General features: G+C 37.3%; 1 protein-coding gene across 1 annotated transcript in view; it reads left to right on the forward strand.

The window, feature by feature from the left end:
- Nucleotides 1-8,308, forward strand: part of INTU (inturned planar cell polarity protein) — a 74,920-nt gene extending 66,612 nt beyond the window's left edge. The window contains exons 15-16 of the mRNA XM_026499301.4: nt 2,146-2,303; nt 5,232-8,308. Coding sequence (XP_026355086.2) covers nt 2,146-2,303; nt 5,232-5,343 — 270 coding nt within the window. The 3' untranslated portion in view covers nt 5,344-8,308. The remainder of the gene's footprint in view (nt 1-2,145; nt 2,304-5,231) is intronic.
- The last annotated feature ends 2,662 nt before the right edge of the window (nt 8,309-10,970 follow it).

Here is a 10,970-nt window from a genome sequence, read left to right on the forward strand (position 1 = left end):
CAGGGGTAGATCTCACCACCCTTAGATCATGACCTGAGCCAAAATCAAGAGTCAGGCACTTAACTGACAGAGCCACCCAGGCTCCCCTTACAGGATTTCTTCTTTGAGCTCTCAGAAATTGGTATTCAGCAAAATGTTATGTCTAACCATATATCTCTATGTGCTTTGTGGTCTTATGCTCCTCCTTTCCTTTTAAAATAACTGATAGATTCTATAAGGGAATCTTTCATTAATAGTTTAATAGTAGTAATGTAATTATTCAGTAATAGTAACGTAAATTAGCCTTTCCCATATTATTGAACTATTGAGGTATCCACTAAGGACCAGACACTACTGTGATGCTGGGAATATAGCAGTGAACAGAGTCCCTTTCTTCATGAAGCTACTACCAGTGGGAGAGTCTGCATTGTGTGAATGGAGGTCTGGGTTCTTGGATTCCCCCATGAAAGACTTACGTGAGGATCCGTGCTTAAATAAAAAAGCCAGAAGGAAGGTAGCAGGCATAAAGCAGTTTTTTAAGGACGGTACACTCTCAAAGTAAGAGAGCGGGCAGGCCCAGAGATGGCAACTGCACCAGGGTTAAGGGTATCTTTTCTTTTTATATTTGCATAGGTTATGGGTCACAGCTGGGACAGTCTCCCACTGCCGTGGTTTCCAGTCATCTAAGGAACTCCTAGTTAGGAGTAGGTCCTACTCCCAACTACTGGCCCTACATGGTTCTTGACAGACCTGTCATGGTCATTTTCCCCCATGGAGGGGAGAGGGTTGAAACCACAATGTAAATATATTATAATGAAGCTATTGGTTACCCTGGGGCAGTGGTTGAAGAGGAAAGCACACTTCTCCACCTGTGGCTCGTGGTCTGTCAGCCCGGAGCTGTTGGAAGCCTTAATGTAGGCCAGGATGTTAAAAATCACCAAGTCGGGATGTTGTGCCCTCAGGCTTCTAATGTATCACCTATTTATCACCACCTTTGCCTCCAGCCAATGTCTAACTACCTGGGTACTCTATCAAGCCTATGTTCTATCGGGGAAGACTAATGAACTGGCTAGTACTATAATATGTCTGGTAGGTAAGTTTCAAGAGGAATAATAAGATAGGATAATATTGGAACAGGGACCTGAATGAAGCAAGGAAGCACATTAAGTGGCAGTCTGGAGGCAGGGCTTCCAGACAGGAAAGCAAATTCAACTGCAAAGCACAGAAGTGTGACTGAGAATGCCGCAGCCAGCGGGAGGAGAGTGCTAGGAGTTGAGGTGGCGAAAGTTGGCAGGGCCAGATACCACGTGGCCTGATAGATTTAAAGATTGGGGGTTTGTTCTGAAGTAGATGGGAAGCTCTTGGGACGGTTCTGAGCAGAGGAAGGACAGGATCCTACATTTTTGAAAGGATCACTCAGGCTACGACTGTGTGAAGAACAACCTCTGTAGGGTAGCGAGGGTGGAGGCAGGGACCAGTTAGGAGGCTGTGGAAATTCTCAGAGCAAAAAATGATAGTGGCTTCTGGGTTCTAGATATATTTTGGAGGGTGAGCAAAAAGGATTTGTTGACGGATTAGATAAGGATTTTGAGAGAGAGAAAAGAATCAAGGATCACTCCACCAAGTTTTAGCCTGAGCCTACAAAAAGTCTTTTTATTCCAAATGAGTCATTGTTTTGCTAGTAGTTTAATCAATGGGTAATTTAGAGAGTATGCATGAAAGGAAGAGTCAATACTGTTTTAAGTATATGTGTTTTAATTTTATTACAAAATCATCTATGAATTTAGTAACCTACTCATTAGTAATTATTTGTTAAGCACCTCCTATGTACCAGGCCCTGCTGCTTCAAAACATACAAAGATGAATATAATCTATTGGAGAAGACAGACCTATAAAACTGCTAATATAATTAACGTAAATACTAATAATATAGGGCTATGAACAAAATGTTTTCTGGGAGATTTCAAGGACGCTTTATCCATGAAGTCTCTTTTAGGAGGTGATATTTAAACTAAGTATGGGAAGAATAGAAATTTTCCCAGTTAAGAAGAGTGTCATTCCAGGCACTTAGGTATTAGGATCAGCCAATTCAAATCTGTATGTGAAAACACTTTAAAGTAACAGTATTAATACCAATTAAAACTAATAATACATATTAATTTACAGAAAAAGAAAGCACTAAATCGTGGGGATCATTCAGGTTCTACAAATTGTGTATCTTCTCTTAACCCTGTGAAAGAACATGGTGTGCTGTTTGAATGCTCACCTGAAAAGTGGACGGATCAGAGAAAAGCACCACCAGTTATGGCTTACTGGGTAGTGGGGTAAGTGGGAAAAAAAAGTATTTGAAAGTGAAGTAAAATGTTAGAAAAGTGAAAGAAAAGTAAACGAGATAAGCATTTTAATTAGGCATGGAATTATTAATCTAACTACAATGTATATTTTAAGGCTTTTATTTATTTATTTAAGTAATCTCTACCCCCAATGTGGAGCTTGAACTTATGACCCCGAGATCAAGAGTTGCATGCTCGTCCAACTGAGCCAGCCAGGAGCCCCTCTAACTACTACAATATTTTAATACATTTTAGAATTTTGTCTTATTTACTAAGTATCTCCTTTAAATTCTTCTCAAGTCTTTCTCTTCTTACTTTTTCTTTTTTTTATTTATTTTTAAAGTCACGTATAATTAACATACAGTGTTATAATAGTCTCAGTTATACAATATAATGATTCCGCAATTCTATATATTACTCAGTGCTCATCATGATAAGTGCACGCCTTAATCCCCATCACATATTTCGCCCATCCCCCCACCCACTTCCCCTCTGGTAACCACCAGTTTGTTCTCTGTATTTAAGAGTCTAGTTTTTGGTTTGTCTCTTTTTCTTTGTTTGTTTTGCTTCTTAATGTCTACATGTGAGTGAAATCATATGGTATTTGGCTTTCTCTGACTGGCAAGGCTTTTTCTATTAAAATACAAAGCTGATTCAGTTACCTTATAAAATTATGGTAGTAATACACTAAAAGACAACGATTACACAAATTTACTGCTATTGCCTTCCTTCCATCTCTCCTTCCTTCTTTTCTTCCCTTTCTCTTTACCCCTTCCTTCTTCCCTCCACTCCCACCCACCAACTACAAGATCCTGCCTGACCTAGCCCTTGCCCACTTCTTTCCATCTTTTATCATTCCTTCTCCATCCACTGTGCACAGCCACATTGGCATCCATTGAATCTTCTTCCTGCAATTCCTTCTGTGTGAAATGTTCTGCCTCTTAACCTTTGTATGTCTGGCTCCTTGATATTCAGATCAGTGCTACCCTCAAAAAGAGAATCCAGGATCTCAGTTGTTATTTATTTTCTTGTTTGTTTATGGTCTTTCTCCCCTTCACTTGAAAGTTAGCTGTATGAGGTCAGGAATGTATCTGGCTTATCCACCACTGGCAACTGCAACAGCAGCTGGCACATAGTCACTTGATAAATATGTAACAATTTAGTAAATGGAGTTGTGGTGGGAGGGTAGTATGGCAAACACAAAGATGAAGTCATAGTCATTGCATCAACAGTCTTAAACCCCCCAGAAGAAATATGAAATATGCTCAAATATATATGATAGAGAGTTTTTTTTAGAGAGAATAAATTAGTTGATACAACCAAATGCCACGGGACTTCTGAGGAAGGGGCAGAAATCTACATTGGGATTACAAAAAAAAAGCGTATAGATTCCCTTCGATCTAGTTCGAAAATGAATTAGATTTGGATAGAACATTCTAGGAAAAGAATGGGATGAACAAAACTGAAAAAAAGGAAATCATAAGGCATAGCAGTTGAGTAGACTGATTTGCCAGGATGATAAGGGAGTGATATATGTGAAGATAAAATGAAAGATCAGGCTGGAAAGCTAAGTTAGGACCACTGCAGAGAGCCTTCAATTTCTGACTGAGGAATTTAATTTTGAGTGAAATGTTGAGGCACAGAAGGTTCTTTGAATTGGGGTAAAGAATTGGTGGAGGAAGGGACACAGAGTTAAGTGAGACCAGTGTTGCTAGACGCCTACCATGCAGTACTGAACTATAGGACAAGCATTATCCAAAGCAGTAATCTTGTGTGTTAGTCCAATAGATTTAGAATCACCTGAGTCACTTGTTAAAATCAGAAATGCCTATGGCCCACCCCAGACCTACTAACAGAATCTAGGGTAGTGGGACTCTGTGTTTTTAGTAAGCGCCTTGTGATTGTGATGTGTAACCAACCAAGCTTGGGAGGGTCATCAGCATAAGCTCAACTCAGTGTAGTGTGATCAGAGATGTGCTATTACAAGATTAAGCTAGGAGCAGCGAAGGGTCTGTGGTGTGGACACAGAGGAAATAAAGATAAAAACAGTTAGGGATACATGCAGGTGTATAGTGGAGCCTGAACCGCATTCATGACAATTGGACTAGAAAGAATCGAGGTATTGAATTATGATGATGCAGATCTATATCAGATAGAGAAATTTAAGGAAGTCAGACAAAATATCCCTGATTTAAATTGTCTGATTTATGTATACTAGTGTTGACTAAATATATAAAAATTTTAACTCTTTAAAAAATCAAAGTTTCAGTGGTATTTCCAATTCAATACTGTCTGCAAAAAGAGCAATCATAAAATGTTGTATTGTTGTTGGTTTTTTTTTTTTTTTAAGATTTTACTTATTTGTTTGAGAGAGATAGAGATAGCGACAGAGAGCATGAGCAGGGAGGAGAGGGAGAAGCAGGCTCCCCCATAAGCAGGGAGCCCAATGCAGGACTCAATCCCGGGACCCTAGGATCATGACCTGAGCAGAAAGCAGACACTTACCCAACTGAGCCACCCAGGCACCCTCACATATAATGTTTTAATAATAATTGACATTTAGAAAGTAAATGGTAATGTTTAATAGCTATTGTACTTAATGATGGTAACACAGTTAGCTTTATTGAAATAATAATGACTAAATTTATTATTTTGAAACTGAGGTATATGGTAATATATATTGATAAAATAGGCTTTTTAGACTCTGGAAAAATAAAAATAATTTACCTAAGGCATATATTATTTACTTAAAAATAAATCTAGCTGTATTTCCCTCTACTATAGATTTAGATTGGTGGTTTTTAATTCACTGTGAATCCTGTCAGAAACTAAAATAAAATGAATTGAAAGGTTGGAGTTTTTTCCCTTTGATTTTTGTTTTTTGAATTTCTGAAATGAGTGTGTTCTTTTCCTCTACAGGAGACTCTTTCTTCATCCCAAACTTCAAGAACTTTATGTCTGTTTTCATGATTCAGTCACAGAAATTGCCATAGAAATGGCTTTTAAATTGTTCTTTGGATTAACCTTGTAGCTGTGCTTTCTTGATGCACAGCAGCTGTGCACGGAACATTGCGCGGTGTTGGAACTGCTGAAACCCACACACAAGAAGATAAGGGTTAGCTTCTTTTAACTGTTCAATTTTGAACATAATATTGTTAAATATTGAGATGATACGCTCTTGGATTTGATGCACTAAATCTTATGCAGTGAGACTTTTGAAAAGATAATCAAAATATGAAGAAGGGATTTTTAATTTATTTCCATTTTGGTATATAATGTTAATTTATTGACTAGTTTGAAATAATGTGAAATGTTTTATATAAAATTAATAGAGGACATATTTATCTTGAAATTCATAATTCATAAACTGTGTATTGTTCTCAAGATGATATCTGGTAAAAGAATCACAAAATCAGGAGGGTGTGACCAGGTCCTGTAACTAATTAGTGCTGGGACCATGAGCAAGTTTTTGTACCTCTCTGAGTTCAGAATTTTCATTACAAGTGAGATGACTGTATTGAGACTTCTAAAGTCCCTCTTAAGTAAAATGTACGTACAGGTTTTTTTTCTTCTTGCCTACTGCTCGGTACCTAAATTTATAATGTCCAAGTACTGATTCCTTATTAGATCAAATACTTTTCTTTAGTTTAACTGTTTTAATAAATACCTCACCATGGGGTAGAAGAACTGAGGAATGAAGATTAAACTTATTTTTCTATTTATTTGATTTTCTTTACTCTTTCAGGTCAGCTCTATTTTGACTAGGATATAGTTTTTAAACTATTTATGCATAAACTTTTATTATTTTTCTTCTAGTGAAATATATTCAGGTCTGCACACATATTTTATACAGTTCATGAATTTAAGGACAACTATCCGTAAATCTTTTCTAAAAACCTAATCGTGTTAAAAACACTGAAAAAGTTGGGTTAAAGAAATCCTGTGGTGACTTCTTCTGTTAAAATACTAACTTTTGCCTTATAAATATGGTTTATTATGTATTGGGTTTTCCCAAAGGAAGGTATCTTAATGAACAATAGTTTACTTGACCTTTAGTAGAGAGTGAACTAATGGGGTTAGAATTTTCTCTGGCTGTGAGAATTTGGTGGATTGAGAAGGAAGGAAAAACGTAACAAATACTGCATTTTTAATTAACATTTGCCGAGTGGATCCTCCTGAAGTCTCAGATGCCCCCGAGACTACAATACTGGGTTTTTTCTCCTTCAGGACTTAAGCTTTGGAAGGCGAATTATGCCAGCACATCTAAAGCCAGTCTCTATTGCCCGCCCCCCCCCCTCCCCCAGCACCTGCAACATGAGCCCTCCAGGTTAGAACTAACTGTAAAACACAGTGGGTGCACCGTTTGAAACATTTGGTCTTAGAAGAAGCAGTGTTACCTCTATATAATCAGTTCAAGAGATTTTCACCCAGGTATTTAAAATGCGAACCACTGTATTTGTCCTGTTAGTAATTTGTGGGCCTTAAATTTAACATTTAAATCAGAGCAAGAAACTTTGGTTCTTGAAATGTACAAAATGTCTTGAAATATCCTCCTCCCCTTAATATTGGTCAGAATGGTAGACTTTTAACCACTGCCTTAGCTCTGCTTGTGTACCTATATGGGTAATAAGGTACTTTGTTTGAAAGTATTTATTAAATGTCTTAAATTTCTTAATATGTCCCCCAAAACACCATGAGCTATTTCCGTACTGAGATTTATTAATAAATGTAGCTATTAGTCACCTCAGATTTTCAAACAGACTGAACTGAAACCTGGGGTTTTATTATAGGGGACTTTTTTGTTTCATTTACTGAAATTTTGGTCTTTTGAACTACTTTCCTGGTGTCAAAGCATCTTCAGACCACCATTCAATAACAAAAATAAAAAGACAAAATAGACTACTTATCTTAGAGGAAAATCATTTGCTGTATTGTAGATGTATACTATAATGTCCATGTTGCAGAGAAATGGCATTTTTTTGAGACATTGCATTTTTAAGAAATAAAACCAAACATCATGGTTGTCATCTCTAAATGGATATTGAAGTAAGCATTGTAATTAAACCTCGCTGCCCATTTTTCCAAATATGTTCAGATTCACATCTGAAAGATCAATTTAATTATTGGCCAATGAGTGCCTACCTGTCACTTTATTAAATAAAAGGGGACAACATGACAGTGCAGATACCCCAGAGGTGTGCTTTGGCTGATAACATTCTTAAGTTGAATTTTATTAGCATTCTACACATATTCCCTTTTACCGGACTATTAATGCAAAAGATTATAGAACTATCATTTTTGGAAATACCAAGTACTGTTTTATCACCATCATATATCTTTTAGTCCCCCAAAATTACATTATAGATTCTACACCTTCCTCCCTTTTCCCTCCCTCCCCTTTCTTTAGTGTTCTCTTGTTTCTTTTTGTCAGGTTTGAGAACTGTACTTAGCAAGGGAGAGTTTCTTATTTGTGCCAAGGAACTGTTGATGATGATGCGTACTGTCGAGATAGTAAATTTGCAGTGGCTGCTTTTTTAATATTTCTGACACAAATGGGAAAAGTCGTGAAACCAGTTTACTAGGTTTGTCTGCTTTGAACATTCTTGAAAATAATATTGTGAATAATTGTTGTCCCTATAAGTTCCCTCTAAATAGTGCCTGGCACATATTATGTGTTCTGAAAGTGTTAGCTACTCCTACTACTACCATTTATTATTATTAAATGTCCATTGGCTAAAAACCAAGGTGTCAGCTAAATCATACCTGCTACTGTACAAAATGTTGGAAAGAAGCTGAGAAAAAATATTCAGCACTAAACACTTTTGAGAACAAGGATGTATACTTTGGATATTTTAAAATATATTATTAAATGTTACTAAAACTTTATACACTAAACTGTGTGAAAATAATTTAATTTTGTAGAGTTGTGTTTCTATATTCTATATAATTGAAGCTATTTTTATATTGATAGTCTTTAATAAAGATGGTTTGGAGGTTAATTTGTAGTTGTGTTGTCTTTTCATGCTTTCATCCAACAAATAATTGACTTTCTACTCTGTGCCAAGCACTGTTCTGGAAGCCGGGGATAGAGCAGTGAACAAAACAGCTAAAAATTCCTGCCTTCATGGACCTGATGTTCCCGTGGGAGAGGCAGGCCACAAATAAGACAAGTAAAATATATTGATAAAAGCTAAGAGGGAAAAAAAAGTGAAGGAAGAAAATGGGATATGAAGTGTGAGAAATAAGGTGGCCAGGAAAAGGGTTGCTGAAATGACTCTAGACCTGAACTAAGAAAACTAACCATGCTGATTTCTAAGGAAAGCAGAGTGAACAACCCAAAGGCCCTGAGACTCTGTACTTCTAATATCAACATGTAAATCACCAGAACTCTTTTTGTTCCCTAAATCAGTAAATAAAATGCAATGTGGCTAAACATTTTCAGCTCAGTGTATTGAAAAGAGCTGATTCATAGCTCTTAAGGTAAAAAAAAAAAAAAAGCTACATTTCTAAGTACTTTTGCTGTCTTCTATGAATGAATATATGTCAGAAATAAGCTTGAGGATATCATAAAGCAATATGCTATAAACATTGTCAACTATATAGTCAGAAGGGGTTGGGGGGGAAAGGGAGGCAAGAAAGGAAGAGAAAATCTCCCTGGAGAGCAACAGAACACTTGCTTTTTCTGTCTGAGATGTCCATGATCCCTGTGACCAGAGATGTTCCTTTGACCTCTTTTGGCACCTTAAAAAGAGTCTTGCCTGGAGCGTGACTCAAGTATTCCCCCAGTCCCCTTAAATTTCTCCCTGTATGCTTGTTAATACTTCAAATTCCCTTAAAGGAGACTGCAACCTTTCATTATTCATATTTTTGCAGATAAAACATCAATCACTTCTTGAATTTGCAGTGGATTTCACAAAGGATTTTGAAGTCCGTGCAATGAGAAGACTTTAAATCTTTTAAGTCTAGAAATAATGATTAATGCAATTGCTTCAGAAAGATTAATCTGGCAACAGCATGTAAAATGGAGAGAGATTTAGCTGAAAAACCAGTTAAGAGTCAAATAAGCTGCTATGGAAAGGAAGATAGCACTAAACATGGTACCAGTAGGACTTGCTAACTGGTTTTATAGGAGGTCATCAAAATTTAAACAAAATTCCCGTTCTGGAATCCTGGCCTAAATATGTGGTTTTGTCCTAGTGACAGGTAGTATTAAAAGTGTAAAAACACACTTAATAAAAAACTAGAACCTCAAGTTCAAAAACAGAACTCATCTCATGTTTTGTAGATGTGTTTCAACACTGCATGTCCTACAGAGTAAGAGATGATAAAACTGAATCTCTGTTTATTAGAAACCATCAAACAAGCTATAAAAAGAAATCAGGAATATATTATATGCTACTACAGAAGGATCTCCAGGATGTACAAAGTGAAAAATTGCAAGGTGAAAGAAAACAGAGCAAGACATTATGTGCAGGATAGATGTACATCTGTGTGTGTATTTTTGCCCAGAGTCAGACCTGAATCTGATAAGCTTCCAGATAAATTGTCAAAGTGTGGTATGGGTGTAGATGTCAAGTACAGATGTCACCAAGACCTCTTCTAAGACACCATGAGAAAAACTTTTCTTAATAATACTGAGACCTCTTTGTTTTGCTCTCATTCTCTCAGTGTGCAGTGGAGTTTTCCAACAGCTACACGGTGTGTGGTATCGCAGTAGAGTGGGGACAAAAGCAGTCGTGTTAATCCAGCTGTCTTCTATTGTCAGGCATTAAAGAGATTTTCAAAAACACAAAACAAGGCTATTCTCTTTTTTTGTTGTTGTTGTTTTGAAAAAGTTACTTTTTATTTAAAATGTTATTTATATCCGGGGTTATTTTAAGTTAATTAATATTTTTAAATTTTCGGTTTCAGTTTCTGAAACAGTATCAATATGTTTAACACAAAAACAGAAGCTTCCTTGTGGTCCTAATTTTTTAAGAGTGAAAAGGGGTCATAAAATAAAAAGGTTATGAAGTACTGTTCTAGAACAGGTCATTGGTTCTCAGCCTTGCACATTAGAATCTCTAAGCCCAAGCATTAGTTAAAAACGCATAGCCCTGTCTTCTTCGGTCAGTCTGGATTGAGAACCACTGCTCCAGATAAAACTACCAATTTAAATAAAATACATTAGAAAGAGGAACATGTTAAATTAAGCTACTGGGGTGCTCTCCACAAAGGCAGACTGAAAACGTGACTAGATAAACAATCTCTGACAAATTAAAGGAGCACAGGTTGAGGCGATTTGTAAAGAGAAAATGGAAAGATAGGCTTCGTAACTAAAACTAAACTTGGCTAACCCACGTGGTTGGCTTACTACTCCGTTCGTTTTAGCTCCTAAATATCCTTATACTGGACTAGCCCTCCCGACTCCCTTCCTGCACCTCTGCGATCCAGTTACCCACGGCTGCAGACCCAGCAGGCAGCAAGGAAAAATTACAACGAGATTTATCAAGACAGCACTCAGCGTGTAGGAGCCACGTGTCGGGAGTCACGTGGCTGGTGCCAGAAGGCGGGAGGCGGTTGGAGGCGCCTGCGCAGCTCCGGGGAACCCGGGCCCTGCACGCTGATATCCCGGCATCCTGAGCGCCGCTTTCCCGCCAGGACGACGCTGAAGCGGTT

This window comes from Ursus arctos, unplaced genomic scaffold, assembly GCF_023065955.2.
Source record: "Ursus arctos isolate Adak ecotype North America unplaced genomic scaffold, UrsArc2.0 scaffold_11, whole genome shotgun sequence".
Lineage (NCBI taxonomy): Eukaryota > Metazoa > Chordata > Mammalia > Carnivora > Ursidae > Ursus > Ursus arctos.